We start from the raw sequence: 25,563 nt of genomic DNA, 5'->3' as shown, positions 1-25,563 counted from the left end.
TTCTTTTCCCCGACATTTTCAGTCAATCTCCTGCTCTTCCACCAAGTTCATCGTTAACTTCAGGCACTGCCGCCTCAACTCTGATTGGTTCTGTTCACGAGCTGGGGCGGGACTTTTTTTATTGGGTCGATCCCTATGGGTCGATCTGATGTTTGTCACTGACTGAATAATTAATAAATACTTTAGATCGGACTAAACCATTTATAGGGAGGTAAGAGAATATTTTGAAAAAATATTTAACCAAATTGCATGTTTTCGTGGTTTTTATTTAAATCTCAGGCATACAACTAATATAAATATTTGAATTATTCACACAACAGGGGCCTATATAGTATAACTGCTGGATTTTGTGGGGCCCCCTGGGCAGTGGTGGCCCCTATAATTGTCACCACCTTTCACCCCACTAGCGACAGCCCTGGCTGTAGACTTCAGAGCAACATCTTGATGGACAATATATTAAACATCATCATGCTGAGTCATGAGCTCAATTTGTGTACCCCCTGTTGAGAAGATGAGCATGTTTGTATGAATTCTGAGAATGCAGAATTCATTCCCCAATGCAGAAGACAGACACTTTGTCATGCTGCTCACATGTTCATTGAAGAGCTTCGGATAAATAGAGGACAGTCTTGAGAGTTTTGTTTGTCTTCCAGAACTGTGAAAAGCAAGATTGGTAAAAAACCGCACCAACATGAGAGGCAACATGAAAACCTCTCTTCCCATTTCCTTACCATCTTTCTAGGCACTTGTGGGGAAAAAATGCTGTAGTACAATAGACTTTTTTTTTGCCCTCTAAATTTTGTTGAAATTCTAATGTGAACACACCTTTCAGGGCCAGGTTCACTAACAGCTTGCGCCAGCGCAAACCCCTTTTTTGGCATTAAAAAACTACTGTCTGGATTTACTAAAGAAAATTATTTTTGCGGCTGACCTTATTGCATATGCAGTAAAAGTTTCCCTTTCAGACACAACATTTATGGGAGGAGGGTATTTAAATAAGGGTACAATAACACGACAGTGATAAAACTAATAAATACTACAATGATAAATACTAAAAACAGGAAAGTTTTTCCTTTGCATTTTTCGCGTACAGACGACACCATTGTCAAAACGTTCCCCGTTCACACGGATCTGCGAAAACGACTAAAAACGCTGTATTCTGCTGCCAGGCCAGTAGTTGGCGATGTCACTCTAAATAAACATTACGTGCCTATAGACTGAACATGTAATACTCATTCACATGACATCGCCGTTTTCATAAATTCACATTTTTGTAGTTTACACGTAGATTACTGTACACGTAGTTTTTACTGTTTGATACTTTTATACCTATTTGATTTCAGACAGACTTCTGAGGCAGTGTAATAGTTTAATGATCTACATCAAAATAGAGTGAGCTTTGGTGATAACTAAGCAAATATTTAATTACTACAATAGTTGGTTCTTCTTGCTGAAGCTCAAACATGCTGCGTAACACGAGAATGAACCTCATTGGTCAACGGAGGAACAAAAAGCTCTCAGATTTCATTAAAAATATCTTCATTTGTGTTCCGAAGATGAACGAAAGTCTTACAGGTTTGGAACAACACGAGGTTGAGTAAATGATGACAGAATTTTTATTTTTAGGTGAAGTAACCCTTTAACGGTAGTTCTGAAGTGCATCACGTGAGCCAACTCACCACACATAATGACACGCAATATATGTTTTGATAAAAAAAGTTATTAAATTATATTTCAACATAAACACATAGTTAGACTGGTACTTGACATAATCTAGCTAACAAGTAATTTAATTAAATATTTTGAAATGTTGCAGGAATATGTAACAACAATCAAATTATGATATTTTTCTTTAAATAACATTAAAAACATAAATGGCAGAAAATATCAGTTCTGCTGTTGTTCATAAATACAGTAGTGACGTTGACAATAAGCCTGCTGTCAAGTCACCCAATGTATAGTGAGCTATAGGGTATATGATATAAGCCAGATTCAGGAGATAGGGAGCTTATTGACATTGATTAGCTTGTTCAAGTGTGTTTGGGTTGGAGCTAAACTCTGCAGGAAAGTGGCCCTCCAGGACCAAAGTTGCCCATCCCTGCTGTGGGGGCCTGGAGACTCATCAGAACCAGCAAAACAAGGGCTGTGTCCGAAATCGCCCCCTATACCCTCATTCACTAGGGCTGCCGGTTTTGAATAGTTTGTGTTTGCAGCAATAATCATTTGTAACTTAGCAAACTGGCAGCTCCAGTAGTAAGATGAAAAGATTTATCTTGAACTCTGTCATGGAATCTAGCATATAAACCTTAATTCAACAATTACAACATTCAACGATAGCTAAAAAATCAATTAAAAAGGATTTTAGACCAGCAGTTTTGAAAATGGATGGATGGATGATTCAGCTGCAGGCCCCACCTTCTGCCAAGACACGGGGATTCATTCGGCACGAGACTCTCACAGTGCATTATGGGTATATTTCGGACACAGCCATGGAGTAGGTCTACTCTTGTCAGATAATGAGTTAATTCAGCTATGACACTTACCCCCAGTTTCACAGACATGGTTTAAGCCTAGTCCCAGACTAAAATGCATTATTGAGCTGTTTTAACTGAAATCAACCTTGCACTGACATATCTTAAAACGTCAGTGCCATTGTTTTGTCTCAAGATGCACACCAGTAGGCTAAGGATTTTTTTCTAAGGCATGTTTATAAAAGCTATTTAAATATTAAATTTAACTAAGGACTAATCCTGGCTTAATAGCCATGTCTGTGAAACCGAACCTTAATCCAAAGTGTGCAGTGCTGGGTTTGAAAATCCTTACTTTACTGCATTATATTGACACCCAGTGGTCATAATGCTGCATTATTAATATGTTGTATCTTTTGTGATGATGGTTTTTATTCATGTTTAATTCTAGAGTGAAATGCTACAAATTCCTCCGTCTTGCCAGGCTTGTGAGCAATGTTACCAGAAATCCATTTTAGCAGGAAAAAAGCATCTGCATTTCCAAAAATCCAGTGGAAATAGTCCATCATCAGGGTGTATTTTAAATGCTCATGTCAGCATTCTATGATTTGGGACACATTAAGTTTATCTCGGAAACTGTTTGGGGCAGGTCAGAGCCATATAGAGATAATGGCTCTGGGGCAGATGGTATAAGAATTTGAATGCAGGGAAAGTCTGTTAGGTGATCCCTCTTTCCAACACAGGGAACTCCTCCACATAAACCGGAAGCTAACGATACTTTGAGGCAAGATAAAAGCATGGATAAAAGCCGAGGTCTCCATGCTTACACATCATATCCGGGTTTTTTTTTTTCCCACAGTTGCACATAATGGAATTGTTTTTTTCGGTGACTGACCTTACGTTTTTTTAGCCATTTTTTTCTTGCATTGCTAACAAAACAAAACAAAACCTCTTAAAATATGTCAAAATCTCTATCGTTTCGTTTGCAACTAAGCTCCATAATGGAGATAACGACTAAAACGGCCATAGAAGAAATATGCAAAATTGTAGACAGCGATTTTGCGTTTTTACGACAAGAACTGTCTCGGGTCATGAGTGAAAACACAGTACTTAAAGACGAAATTATCTGTCTTGGGAGCGAAAGGCAAAGCGAAAGCACGCGCATCACAAAGGGAGCGCGCGCTGGCTCCAAAACATATCGCTCCATTTGTGTTCAAACAGAAGATGGTAAATATAACCTCTGCTTAAAACAGTTGTTTTCATATGCACTAATATGATTGTAATGCATATTTTACTCCTGATAGGACCAGAGCCCTCCATCAAAGGCATATTTGGAAAGGAGTGGTGTTCCAGTTTGTGGGATCGGAGGAAGGAGTCCAGAGAAGATGAGCTGGCGATCGATGTCGACCTGTACCCCGTTTCGCCTTATAAGGTTCGTTTAATTTAGGTTCCCAAAAATGAAACTTGTTTCAAAAGCCAACAGTTACGAGGCTGACATGCTCTTAAACTTTGTAAAGAAAAGGAAGTTGTAAAATAAAGTTGCAAATGCAAGAGAAATTAGTCAGACAGTTTTAAAGCTGTTTATCTGTCACTTTCAAAGGGTGCATTACACATGACACTGGTATAATACACAGTGTAATCAAAATTTTACTTTAACCATTTCTATGGTCTCATGAACTTGACATGGTACAATAGAGATTGAGCTAAATCCTATTGCACCATCTGCCCAATTAGAGTTTTGTTCAGTCATTTTTCATAGTTGATATGTTACAAGTTACAATTAAATTAGTAAATAATGTGGTATTTTTTTTTTTTTTATGGACCCATGAACTTGATTTCAATAGCTTTGTTTTGCACATTTCCAAGGTTGTGCTAATGACACTGGCGTCTTGTATGCATTGCAATGCTCTATCAAAATGCTAATTCTGAATGATTTAAACTGATTTAAATCCCAGTACACACCCTTGAAAATCAAATGACAGAGAAACACAGACTTGGGCAATTTTTTGGGTAAACCTTATTTCTTTAAAATATAAACATATTTCTACAATCCTGCGTAAATTAAATGGAAAAACAAAATGTTGGTTTGTATGATCTGCTTATTTTGACAGCACGAAGAAAAAGACCCCTCCAAACTGGTCTTAATCAAAGAGGAGAGTTTGGAAGTGGACGCTTATCCCAGTTGTGCAGGTAATGTTCTAGATATTTAGCAGATCTTTAATTAGGAGCCATTTATATGACACTTTTTTTTCAACAAAAAACTGAAAACTTTTAATGCGTTTTGCCCGTTCATTTACACGACAACAGCGTTTTTTGGGGCCTGAAAACGCGAACTTTTGAAAACGGGATTCAAAGTGCAAGTTTTTGAAAACGATACCGTTATCGTCTCCATGTAAACATGCGTATTACATGTTCAGCCAAGTGTTTCTTTTAGTGCTGTCAGTTGATTAGAAAAAAAAAAGAAGAATTAATCGCACATTTTTCTGTAATTAATCGTGATGAATCACACCTAACATTTAAGTATTTAATATATATTTATATTGTTATATTTTCCAAATTAATGTAGAAACAATATAAAGACAGTACATTTAAAATATTTGATTTAACAGGTAGGAAATGTACAGAAATTGAATAAGGTTATCAAACACTTCACAGTCTTCACTGCATAAATTATTTAATATAGATTAATCCTTATTAAAGCTACAAAAGTTAGTCAGTGAGTGATTTTCTCTTTTTCTTTTGTTCTTTGATTTACATTAACAGACATCATAGCAGCAGGTTTATTAGGCTGCTGTCACTTTAAGACATGACGAGCATCTGACACACATCAGTAGCCTTCACAAATCTTTACTGTCATTAATACTTTATTTAACTCTTTTAAGACTGTGCTTACGAGGATACTCGACAAAGCGGGTATTTTGGCATGCTTTTGTGTGTTTTTGTCCGTTCAAGCGCGAAAGATAACTCAATGTGGCCAGCGCTGTCTGAAGTGACATCTTATACATCTTATAGCGCTTGAAGGGTTTAATAGCAGTTGAGTGAATGATCGCATGATCAAATACTGTAGCATAGCCAAAGGATGAAGATAAAAAACAGATGCAGCATTACATATTTTTAATGCGTTAAACTAAAAAAAAAATATAATAATTAAGTTAATTTTGACTGCACTAGTTTCTTTACAAAGTGACATCGCCAACTACTGGCCTGGCAGAATAATGCAGTGTTTTAGTCGTTTTCGAAGATCCGTGTGATCAGTGACTGTGTGAAAAATGTAAAGGAAAAACTTTTCTGTTTTTTGTACATTTGTTGTCGTGTAAACATATCCTCAGTCAGGTGTAATTATTTTGGTTTATGTTTCACAGAATGATTTGATTTGAACTATTTTCAATACTCCAACAGGGAAAACGCCCCATGTTTCAAGAGGACAGCTGCCATCTTCTGCATATGAGCCCTCAGCAGCCTCCAAAAATTTCAATGACCACTTTTTGTCTGGTGAATTTTCTGGGATATCGGAAATACAAAACACGTCCTCTGATTCGACAGACAAACACACTACAAGAACTGCCACTGATGACACCGTCGACCAATTAATAGCACCAATAGACGATCCATTGGATTTTGATGGTCACTGTGTCCTCAACAGTTTTTCAGTAGAGCACAGTGACCAGTTTCCCTCCGAGTCCAGGGAGGACGGAGAAGCACGGGAAATATGTGCGGATGCTGCAACCACTACAGAACATTGCGAAAAGAGATTTAAGGTACAGAAACCGCCAAACAACTTAAGTTGCTTTGACGGCGGTAGGGTGTTTGTTCGCCAAAATGCTACCAGAAACCGTCTCAGAAAACATCGGTTTTCAAAGCTGAAACAAAATGAAAAGTTTTGTTGTGAGGTCTGCGGGAGATGCTTTCATTCAAACACCAATCTCATGGTTCACTATGTAGTTCACACAGGGGAAAGGCCCTATAAATGCAGTTTTTGTGGAAAAGGGTTCTCCCAGAAGGGAAATTTACAAACCCATGAACGCATCCACAGAGGAGAAAGACCTTTTAGTTGCGTCACCTGCGGAAGGAGTTTCACCCAGAAAGTCTGCCTAAGTAATCACGAACGCATCCACAGAGGAGAAAGACCTTTTACTTGTATAACCTGCGGAAAGGGTTTCACCCAGAAAGTCACCCTACAACAACACCTCTCTGTCCATGACCAAACCGCTAAACCAGTACGGAAGAACCCAAGGAAAAGTTACCGTGGTATAAAATATAGCTTTATGTAGCAGTCTTTTCCTCAATTTGAGATTGCAGTAGCTGTGTGAAATCTAATTTTGGGAAGAATATGAACTCTGGAAGTGTGAGGTTGCAGCAACTTAATGTCTGTATTAACTTTAGGTTGTAGCAGAAATGTATAGTCGGGTATGGCTGTGTATTACTCTGTGGTAACGTTGTTGTGTTACTGCCGGACAAAAGTTTGGAATAAATAAAGACTTTTTCATCTTTTAAGTGTCTCATGCTTACCAAGGCTGCATTTATTTTATATTAATGATAATGATATTCAACAACATTGCTGTTTTTACTGTATTATTGATCAAATAAATGCAGCCTTGGTGAGAAAAAAGACTAAAAACATTTAAAAAATCTGTATTATTCCAAACTTTTGACCGGTTGTGTATAGCCCAGATCAAAGATGACCAGAGGTAAATGCATCCCTGTTTAGGACTTTAGGCTTCTTTAAAATATTATCATAATGTATGTGAGTTTAGGGCCTTTAGTGAATAGAAACCAGTAACAATACTTGATCTTTACTGATTGGAAACTGTGCGATGTCAGTAGTATGTATAATGTACAATGCTTATACAAGTTTGAGTTGATTGTTCAAGGTCAGATGTCTGCTAGATTGCACGTGTAATCAAACAACCATTACTATGTGTATTTTCATCAATGCTGGAGTACGAATAAAAAAAGTATTTTGCATGATTTCACTCGTTTTAAGTCAAGTTTATTTGTTTATCTCTTTTTTAAAATGAATACACACATCTAGATGCTTCAGTATAACACGATTCCAAACAATGTTAAAGGACCTACATTTCCGTGGACAAACATTGGACATACTTCCAATTTGTTAATGTTTCATATGGCAGATACAGATATAATTCCGTTTAGTCTAACCAAAGCACTGGTGTGTATTGAATCCCTGTTTGTACGCGTAGCTTTTACCACACTCCGAGCAGCTATACGGCTTTTCTCCAGTGTGGCTTCGGAGGTGAACGTTTAGAGAACTCTTTTGAGCGAAGCTCTTTCCACACTCCATGCACGCGTACGGCCTCTCGCCAGAATGAGTGCGCTGGTGTATTCTGAGGTACGTTTTTTGAGCGAATCTTTTACCACAAACTGTACAGACAAAAGGTTTTTCCCCGGAGTGTGTTCGCATGTGTGCTTTCAGGTAGGTTAACTTATTGAAGTTTCTTCGACAGAATACACACTCAAACCTTTTCTCTTCTGAAATATTTGTGTGGTTGTGTGTACTGTGGAAATTTTGCTCTGTTGTACAGTCTCCTTGTGTCGAGATTGTTCCTTCAAGAGCTTGTTCTTCGGCTTGTGGCTGTTGCACGTTCAGATGGACTTGCTCATCTGAAGGTACCGTGTACGTGATAAAATCCTCTGAGCTCTGGGCAACACATCTCTCATCACTGGTCATTGCTGGACCTGCAATTCGATAAACGACACATTAACATCTGAACATAATAAGAGTTAATAGCAGCTGTTCTCAAGTTCTTTCTCCACAAACCTCTCAAACGTCTCCTTTCATCTTCAGGTTTACTTTTCCTAGAGCAATCGTCAAATGTCTCCTCCTTGATCATGATCATATCTGGTTCTTCATCCAGCAAATTTACTGGCTAAAAGATAGAAATTAACAAGAGAACTAGTAAAGTGTATTCTGACATTGCATCATGTACATCAAAGGCAGTACGTGAGACCAACCTCTTCTGTGATGGTTGAGGAGTCCAGGTGTGTGTCGTCCTCCTGCTCACCAACACTTGACTCCTGGTGTCTCCAGAGGTTCATGCACCATTCCTTACCGAAGACATTGTCAGCTCCGGGGCGACGTCCAGACTCTGTAGGAAATGCATTGTTTTTGATCAAGTCACATGTGTAAACAGCCTCTGATAACCAAAGCAAGAAATCCACTGGTGTAATTAAATTAATTTTATTGACCTCGTATATATGAGTCAATATCAACTCTTCTGAATGACACTACACTAAATAAAGAGTTAAAGACTTGAGGGTTTTTAGGGTAATTGTAGCGTTAATATGGGCGATATTCATATTAATAATGGACAATATAAAAACAACCTGGAATTGTTGTCTTATAAGCTGAAACAAATAGTATGAATAAGAAGAACAATTCAGCCTAGTAATGAAAAAAACATTTTCAGCGAATCCATTGAGTGAATAATTCCCTGACTCATTCGTAGTCATAACAGACAAAGTAGGTAATTTGTCACCATCTACTGGTGTAACAATGTACCCAGAAGGAAGAGTGAGAATTAATAATTTTGGTGAATGGAGTCAAAAGATTCTGCTCACTGAAATCGGAGAATTGACTAAAGGCCCCGATATACTCACGGCGAAGTTCTTTTTCGTTCTTCACTTAGGGGTAAATCGAAGTTCGAAATACATGAGCAGCGGTATATACTGCTAGCGAACATCCGACATCGCCCACACTGCTGAGAGCGGCGATTAGAAGAATATTTAAATGTGTGCTGCACTTTCCTCTCAATAACAAAATAAACGCACAAAAAAATAGAGAAAACAGAAAGTGTTTTAATAAAGAATATCTGGTCATAGCAATGTGGATTTGTTTGCGCGAGCTCTGCAATTCGGCACATTAGTAAAGTCATGTCACTTTCACTTTTATATCTCTTTATACAATAGATTGCTTAAAATCAAGCAGCTTTATCGTATTAAACATGAAAAACAGTGTCAGTGTCTCGTTTCATCAGAAGTACAACTTCATTTTCTGCTATAAAGCAGCTCTCCAGTGTGATCATGTTTATACTTGCAGACGTCTGACCTCGACGGACTGAACAGAAGTGAACCGGAAAAGATTTTCGCGTGAAAAAAGGCGGAGCTTCCCCGCACACCTACCTATTAGGTAATCGCCATGAACCAATGGTATCACTGTAGCAAACTTTTCCTGAAAGTTTGCTTTGGCAAGCTGTTTTGAACTCCCAAAACGAACTCCAAAAAAACTTCGTTTCGGTATGATTTTGTTCGAAATTATGTCACATCAATTTATTCTTCGATTTTGCTGTAAGAATATCGGGGCCTTTAGGGTACATTTACACAACAACGATGTACTAAAAATGGAAAGGTTTTTCCTTTTGCATTTTTCGCGTACAGACGACAGCGTTGTCAAAATGATCCCTGTTCACACGGATCTGTGAAAACTACTGAAAACGCTGTAGCCTATTATTCATGCCAGGTCAGTAGTTGGCGATGTCACTTTGTAAAGAAAAACTTTACGTTTTTGTAGTTTTTAAGACAATAAGAGGAACGTTTACACAACACCGATTTCAACTAAAAACTGAAAACTTTTTAAGCGTTTTGGCCGTTCATTTACACTACAACGGCGTTTTGGGGGCCTGAAAACGCAAAGTTTTTAAAACAGATTTCAAAGGGCAAGTTCTTTAAAACAATACTGTTATGGTCTCTGGGTAAACTACAAAAATGTGACTTTGTGAAACGGTGACGTCATGCGCATGCGTATCACGTGTTCAGTATATCAGCGCATATTATTTATTTACAAAGTGAATAATACAGCGTTTTTAATCCTTCTCGTGGATGCGTGTGATCGGGGATCGTTTTGACAACGCTGTAGTCTGTACGCGAAAAACGCAAAGGAAAAACAATCCTGTTTTTAGTAGCTACATTGTTATCGTGTAAATGTACCCTAAGGTTAATCTATTGTTCAAGGGCACAATCACGATATAGGGAACGCCCACTGCAGGCTTTGAACCTTCAGCCTAGAAATCAGATGTATACTCATGTTTGAGATGCAAAATCACAGAGTCATGTATGAGTAAATCACCTCGAAGTCCCGGATGGCTGAATGGAGCTTCTGTTCCCTTCATCTTTCCAGCGGTTTTCCGAGCAGACTGAAGTTCACTCTCCAGAAAATGACATTTCTTTTTCAGAGATTCATTTTCGTTTGTACATCTTGAAATCTCTAATCGCAGCAACAAAGAATTTTCCTCGAAAAGTTTGCCTATTTCAACAACAGCTGTTTTCGCCAACATTTCCATTATGGATGTTATCTGCGTCTGCAAATCGGCAGTATTCATGATTTCCATCGTTTACTGGACCATTTATCAGTGATGTTTATTATAAACACCCGTCCTTCGATCTGACAGCCACCGCTATAGCCTTTATGTAGAGGTCCTTTAATTTCTCAGCAAGCAATGGCCCTGTATGATTCAATATATTTCTGAGGATAGAATTATAGCATATCTAGCATCTTGCAGAACAGGGTCACGTGGTGAATTACCGTAAACCACCGTGTAGAGAGCGCGCACGAACTGTAACCTTTTGATTGGCAGCCTCCAAACGGGTTTGCCAGTAGTACCTTGGCAACTGTTGCTATTGAATCCTTGTCCGGTTAGATTGTTCTACACAAAACATGGTAAAATTTTGTTGCAGGCGCACTCTGAAGAAAACATAAGCATTCACCCTTGATCCCACCATGAATTATGAACGGTAGCCAGGGAGTTGCTATAGGTGGATGCTGGGGTGTGAATGGAAGACAGGGCGTTGCTGGGGTGATCTTATTGGTTGCTTCCTGGTCCACGTCAAACGAGCCCACCCAACTCACTTATATTCTGGTTCCTAGATTTGATCTCAGTTAGTCACTTCTTTAAGGTAGGTCTATCTATCCCCAATTTCTGCTCTGTAAGGCAAATATTAAGCCCATAGCTTTTACCACATTTTATGGTTTATGGTACCGTACATGTTTCACATTACTAGGAATACAGGATTGAAATTAGGCACAGAACATCTTCCATAGATTTATTTTTTGTCGTTTTCCATAGTTTTATTTACAAACCGTCTCTGTAAATTTAATTGCACTTTCAAAGGTACACTGTTAAGACTTTTCAGTTTTTACCAGTAAGTTACTGTAATTAATTACAGTAATTACTGTTACGGTTTCAATTACATATTTACAGTAAACAATACACAATAGAGCCAATGCTGTAATCTACTATTGTATAAAGTAAGAAAAGTAGTAACAACATTATAGTATCACAGCAATTATATTATTCCCTATAAAAACACATCAGTTGATACAAGTTTTATTGTTGCATGAAAGACTTAAATGAACGTAATAAAATATTTATAATACAAACATTCCAGCAACATTGAAATAGAATCGTACAAGTAACGAAGTAAAAAAGAAGTTAGAGTTTAAATTATCACACGAGTAGTAACTAATGGTGGTAGTTGTAGTCAGTGTAGAGCCAGGATGAAGACAATGCTGAAACAGATAAAAAAAAATAATAATAATTATCTCACTGTTGTTAAAAAAAACCCTCAAAACCCTCATATCGAATTTTATTTCTTGATCAACTTTTTAAAACTGCTCACACTTACTTAATTTGTCTTTTTCCACTCAAATTCTGAAAGCCTCTGCATAAATGTAGCCACACGGGTATTAAAGCTTTGGGGTTTCCTTTGGACAGCTGAACCTGTCCTTCGGCTTGTACCTGATTTTGAGGTACATTTAGTCCCCTCCGGATTAATCCTTACGAAGAACCTGAAGAAAAGCAGATGCATTTTTAGAAAAAACATCAATTTCACAAGGGCTACAACCATGTCACTCACTGAAACACTGTTTATAGGGTTTAAACAAAAGAGGTTTGTTATCTTACAAAAGTTGCAGGATACCCAAAACAAGGACCTTGTTTATCTAAAGCCCTATTCGGACCAGACTAGTTTTCCTGGGGGATGTTAGAAAAATGAGTGTTTCACAGATATACTTTGCGATTTTAATCCGGTCCGAATCAGCCAAGTCTGTGTTTTTCTCACAAAACCTCAGTAAAAATTCTAGAGCAAATTACCTACTGTTTTTTTTTACCAACCTGTACCAATCTTACTTACTTTCATTTAATTTCAACATGGATGGTATCCGGAGAAAAACAAATCTAATTATAAAATTAATAAATAGAGCCAAATCACGGAAACTGCAAAGACTGCCCATGTTAATATCAGTGTCAGGTAAGATACTTGTCTAGATTTCTCTGCTCACTTATGTGGATTTATTATAAACAGCCACTTCTATAAACTTATATGAACTATATTTAAACAACGTTTTAATAATAAATAAAAGTTATACCAGTAAGTAATTCATTAAAATCATATATATAATGCATGCAAGCACAGCAGATGACCTTTTGTGACACCCATGTCTAGAAAACACACTCCCACCTCTGTAATAAACACAGAGAGATGTTAGTGCCATCCGAATCGATACATGAAATCACAGACCCCGAGTGAAAGAATTATAACTCAAACTATGATTGGAAAACTAGTCCTGTCCGAATAGGGCTTAATCCTATGAGGCGCCAAGTAGGATTTAAATCAAACTTCACTTATCAATACATACATAACACACGTGCATATACACCTATAAATTACTCGCATATACATGTATACTATTGGATGTTCAAAATACATATATGAAATACACGTGCACACTAATCTGAAATCCATACCAATACATATTATGTTAGTCATGAATGCATATACACTTCTGAATAACTTGCATATACATAAACTTGACGCACACATACACCTATAAATACTCGCCCATACATATAAACTTCCATACATATACACCTATAAACACTCGCCCATACATATAAACTTCCATACATATACACCTATAAACACTCGCACATACATATAAACTTCCATGCATATACACCTATAAACACTCACACATACATAAACTCGATGCACGCATACACATCCATAAAACACTCGCGCATACATACAAAATAAAACGTGGATGCATGCTTTAGTTGTGTGTATATGCGAGTGATTTCATATGTGGATGTGCGTGAACTTTTCAGTGCAAACGGAAGGCATTTCAGTGTAACCGGAAGGCATTTGTGCGTATACGGAATTAACCTGCCTTTTTGATAGTTTGTTTTCCAATTTGAAATGAAATAAGCCTAAAGCCTCTTACGTTGTTGATTTATATTTCAAACAAGAATTCGACATTTGCTCGCAATGTTTTTCTTACAAAAAACCTCATCATTTTGCAGGACAATTGTCTATTACAGTATACAACACAGATAGAAGGGTGCCAATAAATCTGTGGTGATATAGCCTACAACACGCTTTAAGAAAAGTTTATTTCCATCACACTGTAAAGTGTTTTTAGATATTAGCCTACATATAGATTACATATACCAAAGATTTTACATATAAACTGGGTCAGCATACTGTTAATTACAGTTAGTACCATGGGGTGCTGAGCGTGACCCCTGGAGTGGAGCCCATGAAGAAATATGGTTGGGGATAAAAGTTCACACAAACAAAACCAAAAAACTGTGGTGTTTTGCCCATAGGCATACATATTACGTGTGTTTGTTTTTATTTATGCTGTATTATAAAATACCCATATTATAACAAATAAAATATATTTGGAAATTGCCCTTTAAAACGAAGGCTCAGTTTGTGGTTCACAATTATTTGATTAAAAACAACAAAAACAATAAAACAAAGACTAAGTCACTTATATTAAACACTTTTTTATTGATTTTTTTTGTTAAAGCCACACCGCGGAACTTTTGCGGGCGCTAGGGGCGCTAGACCTGTAACTTTCACGTCTAGCGCCCCTAGAGGCCACAAGCGCCGCAGCACTGTCGCAAAAGTCTGCTCCATGAGTATATCAGAGCCTATGGTCACGTGATGGCCGTAAAGCGATACGTTCTCCAGGTCACATGACCTGGCCAACGACGGTCCGTCTTCTCCAAACTTACATAGACGGTATTTCAAGAGGGCAGCCCCGCTCGGAGCATTAATAGTGTCAAACGCTGTATATTGGCCTGAGGAATCATTTAAAATAACTCGTATGCGTCAACTCTTTAGGTCACAAAGTCCGCGGTGTGGCTTTAACAGAAGTTATCTTGCGCCTTTAATTGCCTTCGCTATCGTCCTGTCAATCATCTGTCTCATTCTCGCGGGTCGCGGATATGATTACAGTTTCAGTAAAATGTATTTCACCATCATCGGTACCCACCCTCAGCCGATTGGCATTACAGTATTTGCAATCACCATCCCGTGGCAAAACGGAGCGTCTAAAAGAAAAGTTCTGACTGCTGACTGAACATTGGTCAGTGAGCCTCTCCCGCTCGGTGCTGTCAAGCGCAGCTTCACCACACAGATTTAACTCCGCACAGCTAAATAAAACAGGCTGGTGGCAGACTAATAATTAATATTTCTGATGTAAAGATTTCTGTGAAAGGACCTGCCCTGTACAGTTTAATAATCTGTAGCCATAGTAGAGGACTATTATTTTGTTGAACAGACCCGAGCGACAACTGATGACGTCACATGCTCAGACTTGCTTGACCAATCGGCGGAAGGGGGCATGTCAGGCCGCCCACATGTGGAAAACGAATTTTGAAGTCATTTATTCGTTTTTTGCCTGTGAACTAAAAAAACGAAAAATCAGCCGAAATCTCTTTTTTTTTTTTTTACGAAAAAACGAATAAAGGGGCCGTTTTATCGTTTATGCTTATAAAAATGACACAAATGACTTTTACACTGAAATGCCTTCCGGTTACACTGAAATGCCTTCCGGTTACACTGAAATGCCTTCCTTTTACACTGAAAAGTTCACGCACATCCACATATGAAATCACTCGCATATACATATATACACAACTAAAGCATGCATCCACGTTTTATTTTGTATGTATGCACAAGTGTTTTATGGATGTGTATGCGCGCATCGAGTTTATGTATGTGCGAGTGTTTATAGGTGTATATGCATGGAAGTTTATATGTATGTGCGAGTGTTTATAGGTGTATATGTATGGAAGTTTATATGTATGTGCGTGTGTTTATAGGTGTATATGCATGGAAGTTTATATGTATGTGCGAGTATTTATAGGTGTATGCGTGCGTCAAGTTTATATGTATATGCAAGTTATTCACAAGTGTATATGCATTCATGACTAACATAATATGTATTGGTATGGATTTCAGATTAGTGTGCACGTGTATTTCATATATGTATTTTGAACATCCAATAGTATACATGTATATGCAAGTAATTTATAGGTGTATATGCACGTGTGTTATGTATGTATTGATAAGCGAAGTTTGATTTAAATCCTACGCCTCATATAATCCTATTAAATTATTATATTACCATGGACTGCAAGTCAGTTTCTCTTAGTGTTGCCAGTGTCACAGTATAATAAAGTGTCTGGTGAATGATGTATAATTTATTAACACAAACCAATAAGCTTAGTAGTTAGCCATCATGAAACTGCATTTCTGATCTAAAAGAAACATAAGTAAAATACCAACAAAACAAAAAAAACATCTACAAGTGTCCTCAAAACTCACCGCTGAATGAGCTCTAGGGTGGCACTGGCTGACTCCTGGTACTCGATATTAAAAACGTAGAAGCACCCAAAGAACACTGACAATGCCGCTGCAAAGTCCAGCTGGTTGTCTATAGAATGTGTTACTCTGCCCTCAATACTGATAAACCACTTGGACGAAGTCAGCAATGTATCACCTGAAAAATAAAGAATCACTGTAAACATATATCCAAGTACTAATGAGTTTAGTGTAGCGATGTCTTACCAAGCATGATGAGCCGAGGCGTTGCCGGTAAGCTCATTTCATTTTCAATGGACATCTTGGTAGCAGTTTCCTTGAAAAAAAAAAAAAATGAGAACATCTTAACACTCAGCTTTTGTCAAAACCCCTTCAAAACTTTAGTTGAACTATTAACACTTCATAGTTACTGACATCTGCTAAGATGAACACAGAGTTGTCCTTTTCCTTGAAGTATTTCATCATTAACAGGATGGCTGATATGGCAGTCCTGTTACTGTTTGCTGCATTGGGGTCTTCGTCGATCTCACTGAGGATACTCTGGACTTCTTCATTCCACTTCAGTCTCTGACTAGTGAAGTAGTTCAATATTCTGTTGGCTTTAACAACAAGAGTTTCGCTAAAGCGGCTTCTGATGTCAATCCCAGTCAGGGTTTTGAAGTGCCTGCAGAGGCCTCTTTCGGTGAACAGGAACGGCCAGTGCGCCTCTATCTCACTGATGGTAGGAGGGGGGCACGAGTTGATCATGTGGCGCTGGTAAACATAAGTCTGCTGCATTAAGTCGTCTACGTTGGGCAACTCTGAAGCCCTTGGGCCTGCAGACTGAAAAATCTCTGCCGCAACCTTCCTCTTCATTTCAAGAGAATCTGAAGTCTCTCCTTCTGGGACGGAGGTAGGCTGCCAATTGATGCATCCGTAACTGTCCACTTTACATCTGACTTTTTTCCCAGAGTAGCTGTCCTGTTGTCCAGCTCTCTTCGCTGTTGGCCTTCTAGGTCGACGAATCCGGTGTTCCAAAACGTCTCTATTCACATGTTCTACCCTAGTTTTTAGTTGTCTTTGTAGGCAACTGAAGCCATTTCCTAGTTGTTCTCCTTCCTCAGAAATGTCTCCAAATGTCAGGGGGTATGTAGTCACGATGCTTCGTGCCACTTCTCCACAGGCGGCTAAGTTAGGGTTTGGACAGTGGACTTGCATGGCTGCCACAACAATCCTAACAAATTCCCTTCTTGGTCCAGGTCGAGCCCTCTCTCCAGTGGACGTTGCATGAACGAGAGCTGCTGACATGCGGTCCCAAGGAACCTGGAAACTTCTGATCCAGTTGGACTTAATAGGATAGTGAGGAATGAAGGGGTTGTTCATGGGTTGTTCAAGAAGGGACTCGTTTGATGATAATGGAGTGAGTGTCATCTCGTTAGGTGTTCCATCCACTTGTCCATTGGATTCTTGGTAAAAAAATCATGGAAAGAGATACAGAGAAATTGAAATAGATTGAAGAGCCAACAAAGTACCTTCTTCAGAGGCCTCTCAACAATCATTTATCAGTAAAACTTTGCTATAATGTGCTGGGTCTCATTCACCAACAGTTGTGTGGATTATTCATATTTATACCACAGGAGAACTTTTCAGGAATAAATTCAGCATAATTCACAAAATGTGAATTTGTTCTTAATTTTGTTCCAACATGAATGAACTTTTAAATGAGCAACCGTGTGCCCAAGGTTAATAATTAGCATAAAACACACCCAAACCATCTCCTCGTAAAGGCTCTCCACACAACTTTTCCTTTACAGCCTTCCTTGTCCATCTCAGCGAACATATAATGCTCTCTAAAGACATACTAACAGCCAGATGGCTTTATGTATGTGATTTTTTGCATACAAGCGGTTTTGGTTGTTCCTACATTTTTTTGTAAATTTAGAATACATTTGAGTGAACAACTTACTGATGAATCATAATTTGTTTGTGAAAATGTTTGTACACAAACTTATGCACAAATTTGTGAACACACAGTTAGTCGATGAGATCCATTGTTTTGAAATCCGAATAAATTTGCAGTCTATAATATCATGAAATGCAAGTTATTTAGGCTAATTCTATACAAGCTTTCAAGAGAATACAGATGTGGCCTTTTGAAAACATGTGAAAAAGAAACAGGTCCTGTCCAGATTCAATGCAATATCATGCAATGTTAGAAGAGACCATATCAACAGAGGGCAGTCATGTTAGAGGACAGAAGCATTGTGTTGAAATACTATATAGTATGCGAAAAACAGTAAGTCAAAAGAGTAGTATGTCCAAATACATAGTATTCGGAAAAACAGTTGGCAAAAAGACCCCAGATGACCTACTACTACCGAAGAGATTTTGAAGTGCCACGGAAGGAGATTTACAAATGGAAGTGTCGTGGCGGACGCTAACAACATGACTAACACGTGACACTAACAACATGGTGGATGTAGTACATCCGTACTATATAGAACGTACATTTTAATGGTCGCGAAGAAGTACCGAATCAACCAGTATGCGATTTCGGACGCAGCGTATGTCTCAGTCAGTGTTGGGAAATATATTGTAAAATAAAAATATCCAATTATAGAATTTCTATAAAAACAATTAGGGGTTTTGAATGAATAAACAATTAAAATAAGCATGACGGTTTAAAACTTAAACAGGTAAAATTATACCAAATACAACAAAAACACCAATTTTCTATTTTAGTTAGTTACTCCTCAACATTGACAAATCCGTTATTTAAACACATGGGATACCACATTTTTCCCAAAACGGCACTGTCAGTTAATACTTTAGAATTATTTCATTGGCTGTATTACAACAATAAATGTGGCAATAGCAAAATCAGAAAATTGTGGAAAAGATGTATACATTTGCAGTTAAGTTTTATTTTTTCACTGCTCCAACCCAAAAAATAATTTTCATTTCCTGAATAGAAGTCATTTACTGAACATTAACAAAAGATTCAAATTCATCAGATTTGACAATTAAACTATTATGTTTTCAAAATTTGGTGATATGAATGGTAACAACCACTAATATAACAGAGTCAGACTATGTTTACAGTGTTAACAGTGAATGTACAAAAAAAAATATTATAGTAATAATATTCTCACAATGTAAACATCAAACAAAATATACAGAAACTCAATGATGAACTACTTTGTACTCTCTACTACACAACTCCAGGGAACATAACCCACTTTAGTTTTAGTCCAGAATTCTACATATTTCAAGACATGGTTCCTCGTTTGCAAATCAATGGACATTTTTAGAGGCGAAATGGTGGAAACACAGGCATCCCTAGTAGGGGTAAAAGTTGGACTGAGTACATAGCTATTGCACACATTTCCCGCAATTTCTGCAATTTTGACTAAGGCGGCCCAATGAAATGGCTGAAATAAGGTCTGTGGTGAACACAAGCTCAAGACACTTTAACGTTTTACTCTACGACATAAAATACATCAGTATTTACTTGTGATTTATTTAAGCTGTTGCATGTCTCGAAAAAGTCGGCTGCTAACAAGTGGCTAAATGGCTACAGAGGCTGTCAGGGAGGTTAAACGTCATCACGCCGAACAGGTAAACTCAGTCCGCTTTTACAGCATCGTTATGCTTATAATTGTGCTCTTATAAATTATTCTAACTCAAACTTTCTGAGAAAATGTTTTTTTTAGATAAAAACTGAAAGAGTTGTCTGAAGTTTAGTGGTGGTGACGTTGAAGTCGAGCGATCGTGGTGTAGTCCGTTTATAGCCTACCTTTAGCTTTTTACTTCCGGCGACTGCATTTAGGCTTCAAAATTCATTAAAGCTGTGTTTATCTGTGAAAATTATCTTGATGAATAAAACGTGCAAGTTTCATAAACTTTTGTTCATCACAGAGCTTGTTTTGTGTGATAATGCAAAAGCCCATGGGAAAATCCTATTGGGTTTTTGTCAAGGGAACCAGTGTGATGCGAACTGCCGATTGGCCAACAAAGTGATGTCATACCTGCACCACTCTATTACACCAAAACTGTAGGACATAAGGACATACAGTAAGACTAAAGGTTAAAACATGTCATCAGTTTGCTAAGTATTAGCAAGTTTACTAACCTAGTGAGTTCTGCAGATATTTCTGTAGCCTACTAAGTTTGAGGTACAGAGCAAAGGCTTTAAAAAAGGGGGAAAGTGAGTCGTTTAGTACGGAGAAGTTCATTAAGCCGATCCCTTATCATCTTCCAGTCGCGGGGTGTAGGGTTGGGGAATTTCCGGCGAACTATTTCTGATATTGCTTTCCGCAGGTTGTTGGGTAGCGCATTTTTTCCCCTGGAGCCGTCATAGTTGACAGCACCTGACCAGCCCCTGTAAACTTCATGTGGTACTAGGGTCTTAAACAGAAGCACAGCAAAGCGTTCTGGCCTCGGTCTCCTGTCCTTTCCAGCTGATTCTAGGTACAGTTTTTCCTCCTTTTTCATGGAAACTGGATTTAAACACACATCGGGTAGAATCACCCCCTGATGAATAGACCGAAAAACATGATGCTCGGAACTTGAAGTGTTTGGAGTTTCTGTCAGTTTCAAATCAAATGGAAACATCACTGAAGAACATTGGGGTGAAATGGGTGAAACCGTTGACGTTGAAAACATAGATGTTTGATCAGATGTCGAAATCTTGGCTAGTGAGCTGTGAGTTTGGTCTGTCTGTGATGGTAAATCAGCATGATCAGGACTGGATTTAATTTTCTTGAACGATTGCCGATTGAAAGTGCAGGCCATTGAAGGTGAGGAGTCTGCAGACATGACACCTGAAAAAACATACAGCTTATATTGTTCTAAATACAGACAACCAAATTAATGGCCATAAAATGCACTTAAATTCCCATGGCCATTACCAAGGTAGTTTAAAAAAACAAAACAATTTTTGTTGTATCACTTTACATAAATGCTAATAGTATAAGTGATCCCATCAAATGAGTCTATTCTGACCACATGTATCAGATTTCAAGGGGAGAGAATCTGACTTTGTGAGTGCATACATCACACACTACATGTTGCTGCGTGTTGGCTGACCAATAAAATTAAAATAAATCATGAAAAAAATATTCAATCACACCAAAACACACCCCAAATACAGTATATTTCAATGTCAATGTAGGCACAAATGTGACATTTCAAGCAGAATTAAGTTATTTGGTAAAACTTTATTTTGATGGTCCCTTTTGAACATTCTTTAGTGGTCCCTTTTGGACTGTATTTGGGGTGTATTTTAGTATCTGTATTAAGCCACGTCGGATGTGCTTTACATTTCAAACCAGCAACGTTTTTAAACACTTGTTTGAGTGCATTGGTTGATAAGGTGTTCTTTTGTTGCTACCAAGAACACATATAATATAATGCATAATACCTGCTTCCACGTAGTATTAAGATGTGTTTTCAGTGATCCGATCCGATCACAATTGGTCAGCTGAGACACATTACCACAAAGACCCTCCCCTTATATGTCGCCACACTCTACATCACTTTCGCCAGAGCGCCAAGTGTGGAGCACAAATAAGATTGAATGAATAAAGCCATTACAGGGCCACATTGACACCTATATTTAGCACTGACCACTTATGATCGATAACCCAAGGCTCATCTTAATACCAGGTGTAAATGGGGCAGATTTGGCAATTTGAGCATTCAAACAGCATAAACAGTCCTTTGACGAAATTGCATTCCCCATTATCACATCCGAGACAATTACACACCCACCCCAATTCTGTGACAGAGACATAAGAGATGCACCCCCAAGAAATACTTGCAACCCCACTTTAAACCCATTAGCTGAAATTGAAGGTAGGTTGGATGACCAAATGTGCCTGTAAGCTTTTCTCAAACAAAAAACAACTTGATTTGGACAGTTTGAAGAACCTGGGGTGGGAAAGTGTGTTTTCAAAGGCCACATCTGTAGGTCAACAGTCCCTTTCTCAAATGATTACTGTTAAGCTGTGATGTCATGTCACTCATCAGAAATTAAGATTGAACACTGCTGTGTTTTCTTTATCCACCTGGATGAGAAGTGCTTTAGATTGCCGTCCTATTTGAGTGACAGGCGTAAGAGGGGATGATCACACAGAACGTGTTTTTGCTCACAATAGTTACTATAGTACTGCAGTTACTATAGTACGCAATATAGCCACTCAAGTGCGAGACGCAACACAACTATCAGACGTCCATCTACCACACATTTATACTGGTTCACACATAGCAGCATTTCATTTACTGGTATCAAACTGATTTACTGGCAAAGTTACAACTTCTCAAACTGGAAAATTGCCAGAACTGATTTACCAGTATTTTTGAAAAGATCCTGTCCACACATGATTTCTAAACGGTAATTTACGGATAATTTCCAAGTAAAAACTATGTGTGGAAGGAGCTATTGTCAGTCTCTCAATTCAGTGCGCACACTGAGAGAGTTTGGCAGACTCTTTCATGCAAAAGTGGCAATAGTGACACTGTGCAAACACCCAAATCCAGTCCTGGAGGGCCAATGCTCTTCAGAGTTTAGCTCAAACTCTGATCAAACTACCTGTGATTGTCTAGTGATCCTGAAGACCTTGATTAGCTTACACAGGTGTGTTTGATCAGTGTTGGCGCTCAACTCTCCAGGGCAAGATTTGAGGAACCCTGCCCTAATCCTTTAAAGTCGAAAACCAAATTAAAAAGCAAGACACGACAACACCACACAGAGGTGCTATGAGGACAACAGGCTTTTAAGTTTGTTTCTTACCTCTTTGTCTGAATGTTTTGACTAGTTTTCGACACTGAATTGGCTCCAGAAGGTCCTGAAGATCTGACACCTCTACTAAGGAAAGGTCCTCGGACTTCTCCACACCCACCACAAATGACAGATGGTTGACCACATTATGAACTTTGTTACTGTCCAACTCTGGGAGAATTCTTTTGATTTCCTCTTGAATTGCACCTGTAGGGGGTTAAAAAGAGCATTGCATCTATAAGGACTTAGCTTAAACCAAAAAAGCTGCACTTGAACACACAGAGAGAACTACAGCCGACTGTCAACTAGCACGCGTGTTCTGCGCCTGCGTGTAAATGTCTATTTAACTGTCTATTTCTGCAGATCTATTCGTCTATTCGTCATTTATAAAGGGAAACCGACGCTGCAGATACACAAACAATAAACAAAGTAGCGCGCGCTAACCGTTTTGAATTTCAATCCTGCTGAATCTGATCACTTTCTTTATTCCAGTGCGCTCCTGTTATTAAAATATTTACCCAGGAACACTCAGGTAAGATGACGTAAAATTCCTTCTATCTGTACCATTTTGACTTATTTGCTCGCTGTTTTGCTATTATTCTCATGCACTGACTCATTCACTAAGATGGACAGCCAATCAGAGTTCTCTCTCTCACCGACAGCCAGACGCCGCTTCAACATGCTGAATCGGCCCAAGAAACCCAGACGCCGTCCGACTAGAGCCAGTCGGGCTTTAGAAATCAGGAATGGTGAGAAAACATTGTGCTTAATACGTTTTTCATCTTTAAACCAAACTTGGGTCTTCAGTCAACCAAGTTTAAATCCGTCTGGCTAGTGCACTTCCCATAATGTTTACGTGTTAGGTCAGTATGCGGAGAGCAGGCGTCTTTTGTGGCTGTTCGAACACATTCGACCACATGAGCGTTTACACTGCAAAAGCAATCTGAAAGTGGTCAAAAGTGGACAAGCTCAAAACGTTTTAGACCCCTTTTACACCTGTATTTAGTGTCGTCCACTTGTAATCGACCAAAACGCATCTTAATACCAGTTGTAAACAGGGTTTCAGTCAGTGTTATCTTTCCAAATACATAGCCACAACTTTTGCAGTCTACAAAAGTAGGGTTTCATGATGGTACAGTCATTTACCAGTCATTTACTATCTATTAACCCCTTACATGGTAATAAATCATTTAAAACACATAGGCCTGGTTTCACAAACAGGGCTTAGATTAAGCCAGGATTAGGATATTTAAGTAGCTTTTATAAATATACCTTAGAAAAAAACATTACTGGTGTGCATCATGAGACAAAACAATGGCACTGACGTATTTTAATACAAATCAGTGCAAGTTTCTTTCAGTTAAAACCGCTCAATAATGCATTTTAGTCTGGGACTAGGCTTAAGCCATGTCTGTGAAACTGGGGGACAAGAGTCTACAATGTATGTGTATGAGGTCAGCTGTGATGTAATAACTCTTGTACATCAGAAGAGGTGACAACCAAATAACTACACAAGACAAAAAGTTCTCTCACGGCATACCTTTCACACTTTGATTATCTTGGTCTTCCTCAATTCTTTCTGAAGAGCAATCTTCAAATGCCTCCTCCTTGATCATAATCATGTCAGGCTCTTCTTCCAGCAAATTTACTGGCTAAAGGGTTGAAAATAAAAAAAAGGAACTAGCTGACATTTGATTTGATCTCCATATACTTCATCATACAGCAGAATGAGAGAGACCAACCTCTCCTATGATGACCGCAGGCTCTAGGTGTGTGTCGTCGTCGTCCTCCTGCTCCCCAAGCTTGGACTCCTCGTGTCTCCAGAGGTTCATGCACCATTCCTTACCGAAGACATTGTCAATGGCAGGGCGATGTCCAGTGTCTGTTGAACATGTGGACGTTCATTATTAGGCGGGTATAGAGACAGGGGCACAACGTGGATGTTTGAACCTCCCGTCTTTAGGTTATCATCAATATATCTACAGATGTATGACTCAGAAAAAGTAAACATCTTAAATATTACCTGTAAGTCCCGGTGCTTTTGTCCCGTTCATCTTTCCAGCGGTTTTCCGAGCAGACTGAAGTTCACTCTCCAGAAAATGACATTTCTTTTTCAGAGATTCATTTTCGTTTGTACATCGTGAAATCTCTAGTCGCAGGAAAGTCGAATTTTCCTCGAAAAGTTTGCTTAATTCCACAACAGCTGTTTTCGCCAACGTTTCCATTATGGATGTTAACTGTTTTTGGTATTCAGTTGTATTCATGATGTCCATTGTTTACGGGGAACTTTAAAAAATAAATACTCGTCCTTCGAGCCGATAGCTCAATGAATGTTTTACTACAGATGTCTAGTTATACCTCAATCAAACAATGGCGGTATGTTACCTTTACTATTTATGAAGATAGAAACAAAGCATAGCGTTTAGCAGTAAAGGATCATGGGATGAATTACCGTAAACCACCGTGTAGAGGCGCCTGTCCTATAGTCCACAGGAATGCAATTGTCTGTTTACTTCAGGAGGTTTGGCGAACAAAACCCTTTTTAAAGGCATGAAATGGATAGATTTTCCCAGTGAAAAGGCTTGTTAAACTTAGGGCCATTAAATTCGGCCACACTTTAGATTAGGGTCCAAATCTCACTATTAACTACGACTTTTGCCTTAATAAACTCCTACTTACGGCTTATTATTGGTTAGTAAGGTAGTT

At 38.4% G+C, this 25,563-nt stretch overlaps 3 protein-coding genes across 3 annotated transcripts; 1 reads left to right on the top strand and 2 right to left on the bottom strand.

The window, feature by feature from the left end:
- The first annotated feature begins 3,278 nt into the window (after nt 1-3,278).
- Nucleotides 3,279-7,436, top strand: LOC311066848 (uncharacterized protein). The gene is made up of 4 exons (XM_084088245.1): nt 3,279-3,695; nt 3,773-3,900; nt 4,580-4,658; nt 5,868-7,436. Exons 1-4 carry the CDS (start codon nt 3,428-3,430, stop codon nt 6,737-6,739), a joined length of 1,347 nt encoding a protein of 448 aa, XP_083944371.1. The 5' UTR covers nt 3,279-3,427; the 3' UTR covers nt 6,740-7,436.
- Nucleotides 7,437-7,544: 108 nt separating this feature from the next.
- On the bottom strand, nt 7,545-11,015 carry LOC311066863 (uncharacterized protein). Its single transcript, XM_084088269.1, has 4 exons — nt 10,552-11,015; nt 8,442-8,575; nt 8,248-8,356; nt 7,545-8,165 (listed from the first exon to the last, which is right to left on the bottom strand). The coding sequence occupies exons 1-4, from the start codon at nt 10,811-10,813 to the stop codon at nt 7,624-7,626; spliced, it is 1,047 nt and encodes a 348-aa protein (XP_083944395.1). The 5' UTR covers nt 10,814-11,015; the 3' UTR covers nt 7,545-7,623.
- Nucleotides 11,016-11,511: 496 nt separating this feature from the next.
- LOC311066807 (uncharacterized protein) lies at nt 11,512-25,312 on the bottom strand. Its single transcript, XM_084088186.1, has 9 exons — nt 24,881-25,312; nt 24,600-24,739; nt 24,398-24,509; nt 22,870-23,064; nt 16,512-17,542; nt 16,344-16,413; nt 16,101-16,275; nt 12,108-12,270; nt 11,512-11,991 (listed from the first exon to the last, which is right to left on the bottom strand). The coding sequence occupies exons 1-8, from the start codon at nt 25,128-25,130 to the stop codon at nt 12,108-12,110; spliced, it is 2,136 nt and encodes a 711-aa protein (XP_083944312.1). The 5' UTR covers nt 25,131-25,312; the 3' UTR covers nt 11,512-11,991.
- Between the last annotated feature and the right edge of the window lie 251 nt (nt 25,313-25,563).

This window comes from Abramis brama (genome assembly GCF_963993115.1).
Source record: "Abramis brama genome assembly, chromosome: 1".
Classification (NCBI taxonomy): Eukaryota; Metazoa; Chordata; class Actinopteri; order Cypriniformes; family Leuciscidae; genus Abramis; species Abramis brama.
This window is presented reverse-complemented; position numbering and strand designations above follow the sequence as displayed.

Coding starts and splice junctions, on each gene's coding strand:
- LOC311066848 (XM_084088245.1), top strand. CDS start 3,428: ATGTCAAAATCTCTATCGTTTCGTTTGCAACTAAGCTCCATAATGGAG. Junction 3,696..3,772: donor TTGTGTTCAAACAGAAGATG/GTAAATATAACC, acceptor TACTCCTGATAG/GACCAGAGCCCTCCATCAAA. Junction 4,659..5,867: donor CGCTTATCCCAGTTGTGCAG/GTAATGTTCTAG, acceptor ATACTCCAACAG/GGAAAACGCCCCATGTTTCA.
- LOC311066863 (XM_084088269.1), bottom strand. CDS start 10,813: ATGGAAATCATGAATACTGCCGATTTGCAGACGCAGATAACATCCATA. Junction 8,576..10,551: donor CAGCCATCCGGGACTTCGAG/GTGATTTACTCA, acceptor CATTTCCTACAG/AGTCTGGACGTCGCCCCGGA. Junction 8,166..8,247: donor TGAAAGGAGACGTTTGAGAG/GTTTGTGGAGAA, acceptor ATCGAATTGCAG/GTCCAGCAATGACCAGTGAT.
- LOC311066807 (XM_084088186.1), bottom strand. CDS start 25,130: ATGGACATCATGAATACAACTGAATACCAAAAACAGTTAACATCCATA. Junction 24,510..24,599: donor CTGCGGTCATCATAGGAGAG/GTTGGTCTCTCT, acceptor TCAACCCTTTAG/CCAGTAAATTTGCTGGAAGA. Junction 12,271..16,100: donor ACCCTAGAGCTCATTCAGCG/GTGAGTTTTGAG, acceptor GCTTTTCTTCAG/GTTCTTCGTAAGGATTAATC.